This window comes from Leopardus geoffroyi, chromosome A2, assembly GCF_018350155.1.
Source record: "Leopardus geoffroyi isolate Oge1 chromosome A2, O.geoffroyi_Oge1_pat1.0, whole genome shotgun sequence".
Classification (NCBI taxonomy): domain Eukaryota; kingdom Metazoa; phylum Chordata; class Mammalia; order Carnivora; family Felidae; genus Leopardus; species Leopardus geoffroyi.
This window is the reverse complement of record NC_059331.1, coordinates 15,743,858-15,756,072: the sequence shown is the minus strand read 5'-3', so window position 1 is coordinate 15,756,072 and position 12,215 is coordinate 15,743,858. Positions and strand designations below refer to the sequence as shown.

Sequence of the window (12,215 nt, the reverse complement as noted above, 5' to 3'; positions counted from 1 at the left end):
AAGGACCAGGAAAGTGAGACTTTGGAAGCAGGATTGGCTGTCTTTGCTTAAGGGAAGGTGCCTCAGAACAGTGCTCGGGACAGTTCTGGAGACTGGAAGTTCCAGGTCAGGGTCCTGGGCTTGCGGACGGCCACCCACCCACTGCCTCTTCACCCGGTTGCCCCGCCGTGCACGTGCACCTCTCGTGTCTCTCTGTGTCCTGCTAGTCCTTTGGTACTTACTCTCCACCAGTCTTCTCGTTTTTCCAGGCCAGCTGTTTTCCAACCAGGTTTGCGAGGAGAGTTTTGCAAAGGCCAATTTTTAAATAATATGAGGTAACCTCACGAAGTGCCACCGTGTTTCAGTGTCGAGAGTTTATGCCAAGGGGACCCACAGGAAAAGGTCAAGCCCCCCACCCCCACCCCCGGCAGCCCTGCTCGGCGTCTCTCAGCCCCTGGTATCGGGCTTAAATGCGGTTTCTGCAGCAAAGCACAGACTGCTCAAAAGCCAAGAAAGAATTTACATGGCCCCCCCTGGGTCCAGGCATTTCTCCGCCCACTTTCCCTCCAGTTAGGGAGTTTCGTGATGCACCTGGCCAATACCCACATTCACATCTCTGCCCCTCTCTTCCTGCCCAGGACTCAGAGGAGGGCTAGGATTAATCAGCCAGGATTTCTGCCGTGCAGGAGATGTATTGAATCCTCACGGAGCACTCAGTGCCAGAAATTTTAGGCTTACGTGTATCCCTCCGCACTCCCCTGTTCTCTGACTAGAGGGTGACCAAACGCTCGTGTTGTAGCCTCATGGAGAGAGCCCACAGGATCACCCAGCCCATCAGCCCCTGTGCAGTGCTGCTTCCACGGCTTTGGGCCTTGCCTTTCCCTTCCTGGAACCCCCGCCTCCTGAAGTGCCCCTGACCCCACAGCCTGCAGTGTTCTTCCAAGGGCACTGAGCCACAGAGCCGCCATCACCTGGCAACTGTACTCCCCGCCAGGTGGGTAGGTGGTGAGGTGAGCAGGACTGGGGCCTCCAGACCTGGGAGGACGGCCTTTGGCTGTCGCCTGCAGGAGAGAGTGACCCCCTGCAGCTCCCTCTTTCCCTCGCCCCTCACCTTCCCCTTTGCCAGTAAGAACAGAAACAGAAGGTGCTCTGACCGCTGACAAATACCTGTGTTTCGGTCCCGGGAAATCAGGAAGTGTCCCAGGGAAAGGAAACCACCAGTGCGCTGGCCCGCGGCCCCTAGGGTGGATCTGGGCCTGGCAGTCGGGAGCCTGCGGTCCCTGCGGCCTCTGCTACTCAGCTAAGGGCCTGCACCCTCACACGCCATCTCTGTGCATCAGAGAAGACCCAAGTGTCTCTGGTAGCTTTGTCGTACGTTCTTTTTCTTCCTAAGACCGATCAGAAACGCCAGGACCCTGAAAAAGTGCGGGTGGTAAGCCTGGATTTGCGTAAGCCTCCCTGATGGGAAACTTCGAGAAAGAAATCAGCAAGTCCAAAGTAAGAAGTGATCCGGAAGGGATTGAACACCGGCTGTGTCCAAATCCACAGAGGAAAGAAGGCTGCTTGGAAGCCGTGTTGTCAAAAGCCACTCTGCCGGGCACCTTCCTGTGCCAGCCACCTCTGTGCGTGGCCTCGCTCGGTCCCTGCCCAGCCCTTTGAGGCTTAGGGATTACGGTCCTCATTTTACAGGTAAAGCTGCTAAAGCCTCGGGAGGCCAGATAAGCCACTCCAGGGCACGGGGTTGTAAGTGTCAGCACTAGGCTTTGAGCCCAGAACCCCTCCCTCCGTCCACAGGCTTGAGGTTCATTCCGAAGAGTTCATTTCTCTTCTCAGGGCCCCACTTCCCCACGTACACATCAGAAGCCTGTGCTCTGCCTCCCGCCCTGCAACGTATACACATTCTGCGGGCAATGAAGTTGTCTGCCTCGCCCTTCCTGGCAGTGAGGGGACAGGCAGAGGTCCCCACACCCCTGAGCAGCCTCCCACTGGCCCCCACTGATGAGAAACAGAAGCACAACCCCTTCCCTGGGGAGAAAAGATGGCGTTCTTCAGAGCCCTCCAGACGGGCCTATCCGCACCCGCTCCCCACACTCAGCCGAGCTCCCCCTCGGCCTTCTCCAGGGACCAGGTGTCCTTCTGTGCTCGGCACCGAGGGGGCAGGCGGAGATGGAGAGAAAGCTCTCGTCAGCCCATCGCAGGGCTGGGCCTTGGGTCTCTCGGCCTCCGCTCTGCTTCCACCCCGGCCTGGCCTCCCCTTCTGGTCACGAGACGAACGGGCCATACGGCCGTGAAGAGCTTGATGTCCAGAATCCGACACCCGGTCGGAGCGTAAGCTGCCACCTCCAGGTTCCGTGGACTGGGGTACCGCAGCCTCCCGAACTCAGTGCCCTCCCCTAGGAGAGATGGGGACCGTCCCCCTCTGGGACCGGCAGGAAGATTCGATGAGAAGGGTGTGTGTAAAGCACCGAGCCTGGTGCCTGGCACCTGGGAGGCCTCCCGTGGAGGCGCCTCATTTCTGTGATGTCCCGCGTGCATTGTGATGCCGGGCGCTGAGCCGGGCCCGTCTCCTGCTTGCGCCCGGTACCCCAGTATTTCTCCAAGGAAAACCTCTCCCAGTGCCCAGTGACACTGAGCTAAAGTCGTCGAGACTGTCCCTGACCCTCGGGGCACCTTTGCCAGTAATTGCTTTGTAACTAACTGGTACTTCCCGGTCAGAGTGCTTTGCTGGGGGGCTGGGGTCGGTTGATCACTGGCCGGGAGATGGGACGCCTGTATCTCAGACACAAAACGAGAACAGGATACGGTAGTGACCGTGAAGGCAAAAAGCCACCTCGTGCTCGGGTTAGCCCAGTGTTCTCACCCCTTCACGAGGAGGACGGAGCTGGCGGGTACCTTGAGCGCATCCGCTGCAGGAAACCTCTGTTGGCCAACACTTGGGGGCAGAGAAAGAGGCTGTTCACCGGAGTCCTAGCCCTGGCTGTGCCGGGTGAGCTTTGGCGGGTCTTAATCTCTCTGAACTAGTTTCCTCACCTGAAGCATGGGGACGAGCGCGCCAGGCCTCGCGCGGCTCGGTGTTGGGAGTCCCCACGGACCGTGGAGGACCGGGCGCATGAAAGAGGCACCGCCTGGGGGGTCCCTTGGGGGAGGAGGTCGGAGCGACCGCTCCCTCCACTCCTGGACCCCGCCAGCAGGGGAGGCTTCAGCCGTTCTCTCCCGCAGCACCAATCCCTCCGTCCGGAACGCTCACTGAGATCACCTGGGCTTCTGGCTCCCGGGCGGCCCCTGGAATCGGGGTCACCCCATGTTCACCACCCGTCCGTGCGGCCACGCGGGACCGCTAACGGCCCTGAAGTGTCGGGGACATGGCGAGGGAGTAGCTTGCCCGCGGACCCTGAGGCTGCGCTCGAGGCAGCCCGTGCCCACCCTTCTACAGCCCCCGCTCCCACCTGCGCCCCATCGCGTGCTGTTGCGTGTGTGAGCACAGTCAGGGGAGGAGCAGAGCAGGACCGAGGCCGGGAACTTGCGCCCCGTGGGACTGTTGTGTGGACGGAACGAAGTCACGTCGTCAAAGGCCTCCGCTCCCGACGCGGGCCGTGCCGGCCTCTGTTGCCAGCACTGCCCTGTACCCAGGGGAGGGCTGGGAAGAGTTCCGACTCTCAGGCGTAGCAGATGAGAGTCCAGAGGAGTATAGGGCCAGTGAGTGAGAACACACAGAAGGTAAAGGAAGATTCTGCTGCTGTGCCATTTCTGGGTTTTCCTAAGGCACGCAGCCTTTTTGCGGGGAGCCTGGAGAGAGGGCATATAACCCAGGCCTGGGGCGGGGCAGGGTGCGGCCTGACAGGTGCCTGGTCTGGTTTGCCTCAGCCCGGCAGGCGCCTGGTTGGGGAGAGCCCAGTGGCCCCGTTGCCTCGGCCAGGCAGCCCCCAGCTTGGCCCCCACGGTGCGCCGTCCGGGCCTCACGGGCACTCCTGGACGGAGGGCCGCCCTCAGCCGGTGGTGCGGATGGTGAACTGGGCCCTAGGAGGCCGAGCACCTCATCCCGGATGCACAGGGCCGGAGCCCTGCTCTGCCCGTCACGCCACACGGCTGCGGGGCCCCCGGTTACGGCTTCTTCACGTCCTCCTTTCCAGGCAGGGCCTCCGTCTCTCATTCTGGGGAAGTGAGGGGCCGGGGGCCCCTCCATCAGAAATGCTAACCCTTGAGATGAACGCACAAAGGCGGGGGGGGGCATGTGAAACTCCCACTTTGAAGCCAGTTTGTACTTTTTATTTTTTTTCCTGTTGCTTTTTTTTTTTTTTTTGTATTTGAAGCCAATTTAAAGAAGATAAAAGTCAGGCTTGTCACCATAGAAAGGGCAGAGTTTGCCGTGCGAGGAAGCGCTCAGTCCGCAGGGCCTGTGTCCCGTGAGGCTGCCGCCCTCCAGGGTGCATTTAGGCACGAGTATGAGACGGTATGGGGGTCACGTGGGCCTGCGAGGCCCGGCCTGTGCGCAGCTGGACCAGGGTGCGTGTGACACGTCAGGCGCCCTTCCCGCGCCCTGCCAACCCACACGGGACAGACCTGCGGCCTCCGTGTGTCACTAGGTGTTGAGCTGTCACGGCCGTCTTTGGGGCCCTCCCACCCCCGAGTGCCCCCTGTGCTAACGGTTCTGTATGCACTGTCCCAAGTCCCCCCCCCCCCCATCTCCAGCCCCCAGAGGTGGGGGCTGTTATGGCCCATGGCTCGCCAAAACAAAAGAGGTTAAGAGATTGCCAGCTGGTCATGCTCACCAGTGAGCACCGGAGCTAGGGTACTAGCCTCACCGCTCAGCCGGGTCGGACCCACCGCCCTGCCTGTGCGCTCGCTCGCTCTCTCACCGTAGGTGATTGGTCCTCTCCAGTTTGGTGAGTGGTTTTGCGAAGCATGAGCCAGAAAGGCAACTTTAAGCCGATAGAGCAGATGGCTACAAGGATCTAATCTAAAAACCACACACAAGCGTCTGCCATTTAGAACTGCTTCATCGTGTGACCATGTTACGGAGGTGACACAAGCGTACCTCACATTTTGGGCAGGAGGTTGAAAGCCACGGTGAAAGCATTATCACTGGTGTGTTCCATTTCCTTGATCGGGCCGCACCCTCAAAGTTCACAATTCTAATTGCTTTCCCAATGCTCTGAGCCCACAAGTAATCACCTCCAGTATGTGCCAAGCATACGGTAAAGTAAAATGTGCCTGGGGATAAACATAGCTTGGAGACTTTAAAAGGGTTTTATTTCGTAGCCACGAAAGACATATGCCATTTGATCTGCGTGTTTGTATCCTACATACACTGATACATGATTTATCTGCGTGCGAGCATGTCAGGCGTTGGACAGCTTAGTTTTTAAATGAGCAAACCCACCCAAGAATCCGATTCAGAACTGCTGCTTAGATCCATGATGGTCGTAAACTCTGCTTTGCACGTCCTCCTAGCATCCTGTGGACCGCTGGGACCCTCAGCTGAGTAATTCGTTTGGGCCCGTTCATGTCCCCTGGTGTTCCTCCTTCCGAGATTAATCGAAGAGAACATAATCATCTCTCTCTATAAAGGCGAAACCCGAAGGTGAGGCAGAACCTGATCTCATTTCTGTCAGGTCCCTGGCGATTGAGGTCTGAGCCAGATGGACGAGCCCTCGTTTTCATGGCTGCTCTCGTCTCCCCGCTTCCCAGTGGCCAGAGGAACCTTCTGTACCGGAGAGCCTGGAGTGTCACCTGCCGTCAGCAGCTTTGTGGCCATGCTCCCCCTTCAGCATCCGGTCCCAGCCCCCACGGAGGAGGGCCCAAGGTCTTAAGGGTCGCACTTCAGTCCCTCGGAGCCAGCATTCTTGGGGATGGAGGAAGGAAAGCCCTTCCGGGTTTTAGAGCCCTTCCCCCAACCCTGAGCTTTAGGCCTGAGGGTTTGAGAAGAGAGCAGATTGCGTTCATGCCCGAGAAGCAGGCTCCCACACCGGCTGCCGCATGCCTTCTCCGCGAGAATGCGTAAGTCCTAAACAAAGCCTTCCTCGTGGCGTCCAGAGCGCACAGCCATGCTCCTATTAGCTCCTGAGCGGCTCTCCAGGCCCGGCCGAGGCCTACAGCTGGAACATGCTGGTGGCCTCCACGTGATGAGAGGCCGAACAGGTCTTGGAGGCATCGTCGGAGGACTTCCATTGACCTGAGACCCCCAGGTAAGGGAGGCAGCCGAGGTCTTTCACGAGTTTCCAGAAGTTCCTCCGAAACTTCAAGCCAACGAAGGCATAGAGCACGGGGTTAAGGCAGGCCCGCAGGTAGGCGATGGCCTCCGTCACGATGATGGCATAGTGGAAGCTGGTCATGGTGTAGTGCTCCCAGTTCGTGCTGCGGATTAGCTTCACGAGGTTGAAGGGCGTCTGGGTCAGCAGGAACGCAGCCACCACCAGGAAGATGACCTTCAGAGACTTGTGCTTCTTGAAGCCTCGGGCGCGAAGCAGAGTCTTGATTATGACCGAGTAGCAGACAATCATGGCGACCAGGGGCAGGAAGAACCCCAGTGTCATCTGGGTGGCGAGAACCACAGTGGAAATCTCCTCGTCGTGATAACCACAGACGAGCTTGTCGAGATAGAGGACGTGGCCGTAGATTATCTGCGGCAGCGAAAGCAGCAGGGAGGCCCCCCAGATGAACAGACAGATGGCCTTGCCCCAGGCCATCCGCCTCGCCTGCTGGTTGTAGGCCTTGGTGGCCCGAGCCACCGCGACGAAGCGGTCAATGGTGACGCAGGCGAGGATGAGCATGGATGTGTAGAAGTTCAAGGTGTAGATGCCCAGCAGGGTCTTGCACAGGACGTCGCCGAAGACCCACTCGTGGATGCTCGCGTAGGCCCAGAAGGGCAGGGTGCAGACGAACACCAGGTCGGCCAAGGGCAGGTTCACCAGGAACACGTCCGTCAGGCTCTTCAGCTTCTGGTAGAAGACGTAGATGACCAGCACCAGCGCGTTCCCCGCCAGGCCACAGATGAACACCCCCAGGTACATGCAGGGCAGAAAGACCTTGCGGAACTCCAAGAAGCGTTCGTGCCCCCAGCTGCCGTCGCTGGAGGTGTTGAAGAAGCCGGGGTCCACGTAGTCGTACTCAGCCATGGCGTGCGTTCTGATGAACACCTGGGAGGCAGACACAGGAACTCCAGTCAGGGCCGAGGGGGACATCTCCTGTCCTCCCACAGTCCTGTTGCCCCACTTTTAGGGGGCGCGTAGTCATCTCCTGAACCCACCCACCTCAGTTCTGGTCAGCGGCAGCACATTCCAGTACCCTGGAGACAGCCAGAGCTGAGGGGCGATTGCCCGGGCGGGATGAGGGACCCTGAATTGGCCCTAAGATTCTAAGGCTGTCACCCGCCTCACAGACAACACATAACTGACCCCCATGCACAGTCCATAAAATCCTGTGCCAGCTGGCCTTGAAGGCAAAGGTCACCATGTGGTGGAGTGTGGGCATTGCCCTCCTGGAAGTGTAGAACTGCTTTCTTTTTTTTTTTTTTTTTTTTTACCTATTTTCATTTAATATTTATTTTTGAGAGAGAGCACACGCGCACCAGCTGGGGAGGGGCAGAGAGAGAGGGAGACACAGGATCTGAAGCAGGCTGCAGGCTCCGAGATGTCAGCACAGAGCCCGACGCGGGGCTTGAACTCACAAACCGCGAGATCGTGACCTGAGCCGAAGTCGGACGCTTAACCGACTGAGCCACCCAGGCGCCCCAAGAACTGCTCTCTCATGGTCAGGCCTGCCTTCGTCCGCCCATCCTGGGCCTCATTTTCTGTTGAATGAGAGCCCTGAGCTGCTAACTGCGGAAGCTAAGCCAAGTAGCCCCCCTCCCCGGGGGCTCCACCATTGAGGAGACTTCTGCAGACCAGCAGGGGCTCGCGGGCTGACCCTCTCCCACCAGGGTAGACGGTCCGTTCTGTCTTTTCTTGCCCTTAGCTGCCTAGATTTAGGAGGTGGGGAGACAGGCATGGGAAGCCCCGGCTGCCCAGCACTGTGGCTGAGCTGGTCACGGCCGGGGAAGCGGGCAGCTGCCCTCCCAGCCCAGCCCCAGCCCAGCCGGCCCCTCACCGCCCGTCACACGACCCTCCTCCACCGGAGCCTGGTTTCCTGAAGACTTCTTGATCCCCAGGACCCTCTTAAACGGAGCATCTCCCCTGAAGGGAACATCACTTTAGCTTTCGAGACTAGCAGTTTATGCCCAAGGGGTCTCCTTGAACAAATGGAAGGCCCGCCAGCGCCAGCGGGGAGCCAGCCTTGCAGTGAGGCAGGCAGCGGCCACCACAGCCGCCTTTCTTGCCCGGGCGTGAAAGGCCCGGCCTTTCAGGGCCGTCACTTCCCTCTGCCCTGTGACCCTGCCGAGGAGCAGGGACAGGACGCGAGGGTGATGTACTCGGGCATGAGAGCAGAGGCGGCTACGGCAGCACCGGCCCTGGGGTGCCAGGTCACTGACCTGCAGAGAGCCGGCACGCAGCGGCTCATTTCCGGTGACCCAGGGCCATACCTCGCTAGCACCTCGAGAAGGCGTTTCGAGAAGAACAGGCATTTGGTGTAGCAAAGGCAGAATGTCAGCCAGCCGGACAAGGGCGTGTACAAGGAGAGATCACGTCTTCCTTTCTGATTGACTTGAGGACTCCTTGACCTGATTGGAGACGGTATCAGCCCTGCCGGTCCTCCTGGGAACAGAGTGCCCTTTCTCTGCAAGGAGGAAGCTCGCCTTGGGGTAAGACGCCTCCGTGAAAAGCCCCTGCCCCTCAACCACAAGATGTAAGATCAGTAAGGGTGACAGGCCAGCCGTAATAACGCTACCCCGCCAGCCGTTCGGACTCCTGGGTTAAGTAGGTCAGATGATGTGTGTGTGTTCCTGCTTCACGCGGGGACAGAAACATCTTTTTCAGCTCTTAGCACGTGCACAGGCGGCTCTGCTCTCCTTAAGAGTAACATCACATCTCCATTATTGCCTGCCTCCCTCTTGCCTTTTTACAAGAAAATCCTCCTGGCGCTGGCATTACACGTTCCCTCAAAGGGCCCGTGCAAACTCGCTTGCGATACTTGGCAAACTTGGGTGCTGTGCCGACGGACTGGAAACTGCCCAGCTCTGTGCAGATTGAGTAGCTGAGAATGAGTTTCCCTTCCAGAAAGGTTAAGATCATTCATTTCTTTGTCTTGAGTAGCCAAAGCCCTGTGTTGATCTATGCAACTTTTTTTTTTAAGTAATACAGTATTCAGCTTTGGAAGCAGTGTAAATGTCTGATACTGAACAAATCAGCAAGTTACAATTCAGACAGACAATAGAATATAGCTCAAACTCTGTTTAGGTTTAGGAAGTGCTTTTAGTGAGTCGGGAGAAGGCAGTACGCTTAAATTTCTCACAACAGAGTGAGTGCACAATTAGCATTGGCTGTTAAGTATTGCAATGCATGGATGTCCAAAAGGATGTAAAATTGGTCATGATTCTGAACTTCCTTGGATCATAAACCCCTTTGAGAATCTCCTAAAAGCCACAGACCTTCTCCTCAGATGTGCATATATCTTAAGTAGGCTCCACATCCAACGTGGGGCTTGAACTCACAACCCCGAGATGGAGAGTCGCACGCTCCACGACTGAACCAGCCAGGTACCCCAGTTTTGACTAGTATGTTCGAAAACATTAAAAAAAAAAAAAAAAAGCCCAGAATTGATCAGCAGCTTGCGTCTGGCTGTGGCTGTGGAGTCGGGGCTGACTTCTTTCCCTTCCCCCTAAGTCTCTCCTTTTCTGAAGTCTCTGCAGTGGTATATTGACTTACCTTGAGAAAAGAAACTAGACAGCCGCCCGAGAGAGCAGCCAGTGTTGTAAATTATAATGAAGAAGAAACGAAAATGGAGACGGAGAGATTATTCCGTGAACAGATGTGGACAGTGGCCAGCCTGTCCTGGTCTCCCGGGGAGGGTACCCCCAGTGCCGTCAGCTTACGAGCACGGACTGGGTGCCCCGAACCACGCTAAGTCATTTCCACAATTCTCTAGTTGTGGGGCAAAGGCAGAATTCAGACCGAGAGCGGTCGGGCTCTAAAGTCCGGGCATTTACACGGTACTGCACCACGGGCAGGGATCAGAGGACCCCAGCAAGCCGGGGTTAGCACCTGCCTTTTAACTCTAAAGAAGACAGATGACTCACCAGTGGAGAGGCGCTGTCGATGTGTTGCAGAGATGAGCGTTCACAGCACAAGGTCTGCCTCTACCTGTCTGTGATGTGGTCCGTGTTTCCGTTGACTATCTTCTGAGAGCCCTTGGTTGGTGATCATAAGAGACCCGGCCCTACCCCTGCCTCGTACATCAGAATCCACATGACCTGCCTGCACGCGTGTGATTTGGGAGATCAGAGATAGGGAGCAGTGGCTCCGATGCGCTACCCTCCCTGCCGCCTGGCCGTGGACGCAGTCATCTGTCAGGACCTGAGAGGGTTTCTGTTTATAAACCGAAGGGGAGCAGTGAGTAGGTCTGGCCCAGGCAGCCCACTGACGATGGTGGCATTTGTACCGTAAGATTACTTCACTCGCTAGTCCTGTCCCTTTGGAACCGTTTGGGTCTGGACCACTGCAAAGGGCATGCTGTGGCCTGGGTTCTGGATATGCTTGATAGCCACTGACCCCCACTCAAAAAAACAGCAGCCCTACAAAGTCAGTGTCGTCCCCATTTTATAGATGGAAACACTGAGGACCCCAGCCAAAATAACAGCCCTGCGTGTACACAGCTAAAAACTGGCGCTTCCAGGATACAAACCCAGGTCTCTGGAGGTGTGGACTCCGTTTCTGCTTTCCCAGCAGCAGACTCTCGCTGAGCCACCAGGCCTCCCTCCCCTGACCCTGCACCGCGTTCAGCCCGGTCCCCACCGTGGCCGGTGCACGTCTGCTGGTCACACGGGCTCCTGTGGCTCTTCCTAAGGGCAGGGTGTCAGGCACTGGGAGCAGGGACCAGGCACGGCCTAGGACCTAGGGACTAGCACTCAGCTCCACTAGGAGCCAGGCTCCGCGCTGGGTGCTTCTCACCTAGCCGTCCAGCCCTCGTCCTTCACAGATGAGTAAGCAGAAGGGTCGAGAGAGGAGCTCGCTTGCCCGTGACACTCCTGTCCCCCGGAGCCTCCAGGTCACGAGGGTCCGTGTGAGCGTGGAGCTATCCGGGGGGTCCCAGCAGAAGCTTGGGAGACCGCCAGTGAATGTTCAAGGCCTTTTGAACGAACTAGTTCAAACGCTCCCGCCACACTGGTACACACGAACGAGATGTTCCCCTGAGGGCAGGAGCCGGGAGGCTATGCGGGGTGTCTGCCCCTGGGCGGACGGTGGAGGGACACGGGCCAGTGGACGGTGAACGAGCTGAACCAAACACCGCAGGCGAGCAGGGCCAAAGCACCCCTCCTCTGAAAGAGGACTTTTACGACAGACATCCCTTCAGAGTGAGCCAGTCTTTCATCTTGGAACCTTCGGAGCTCGGAGAGAGGAGCTTTTTTCCCCGGGGACAGGCCAGCTGTGTCGTTTGGGACCGGTCCACAGAACAGAGAACAGCCTGAGCCTTGTCAAGCACCCTCAGCGCGGCCATGCCCTGCTGTCTCGGACGTGCAAGCGTCTGCACCCCGTGGGAAGAGACGGGGCTCACCCCGGTGCCCCCCACCACCGTGCACACGCTTGCAGGGGGGCAGGTATTTCAGAGGGCACGTCGTCACCCTTCACTAGGGGAAAGCTCTCCAGCGAAAGACGTGCAACTGAGCTGGAGGAGGGAGCCACTCACAGCGTCGGAGTCGGGGCGGGGTGGGCGGGCGGCACAGAACCTTATTTCAACCACTTTACAAAACGCCCGCTTGCAACTTCGTGTCTGCCGATTTGGAGTGCTCTTTGTTTTGAAGACCTTCCTTTTCTCTGAAACCAAGCTCTAAGCATTCTTACGGGCAGACACCCAGGCACTGGTCCTAGACTTCCCCCTGGAATACTGAAACGTTTTCTAAGCAGAACTGGGGGAAGGACAGACGGAAAGCAGTGGCCGCGCCTGCTGCGGATCTGTCCTGAAGTCAGCGCCGACCTGCTCGCTTTTCCCGGGCACCTGACGTTCCCAACCCGGAGCCCGGGGAGAGTGTCCATCCCAGGACCCCGGAGTGAGGCGGTCACTGCTGCTGGCAGAAGTCTAGCTGCAAACCACTGGCGGATGACGGGGGCCGTGGAGGATGAGTTCGGACCGAAAGCCTCAGAGAA

General features: G+C 58.0%; 2 protein-coding genes across 4 annotated transcripts in view; one reads left to right on the top strand and one right to left on the bottom strand.

Moving 5' to 3' along the window:
* Positions 1-12,215, top strand: part of FYCO1 (FYVE and coiled-coil domain autophagy adaptor 1) — a 74,030-nt gene that overhangs the window by 42,730 nt on the left and 19,085 nt on the right. The gene's annotated exons all lie outside the window — the stretch shown is intronic.
* CXCR6 (C-X-C motif chemokine receptor 6) lies at positions 5,208-10,374 on the bottom strand. 2 transcript variants are annotated; one of them, XM_045492627.1, is made up of 2 exons: positions 10,151-10,374; positions 6,069-7,115 (listed from the first exon to the last, which is right to left on the bottom strand). In XM_045492627.1, exon 2 carries the CDS (start codon positions 7,092-7,094, stop codon positions 6,069-6,071), a length of 1,026 nt encoding a protein of 341 aa, XP_045348583.1. In that variant the 5' UTR covers positions 7,095-7,115; positions 10,151-10,374. The 2 variants fall into 2 exon arrangements, with proteins under 2 accessions (XP_045348582.1, XP_045348583.1); XM_045492626.1 differs by lacking the exon at positions 10,151-10,374 and having other exon boundaries at positions 5,208-9,656.

Bases quoted from the DNA above. Each gene is read 5' to 3' on its own strand.
- CXCR6 (XM_045492626.1), bottom strand. From the start codon at position 7,160: ATGTCCCCCTCGGCCCTGACTGGAGTTCCTGTGTCTGCCTCCCAGGTG.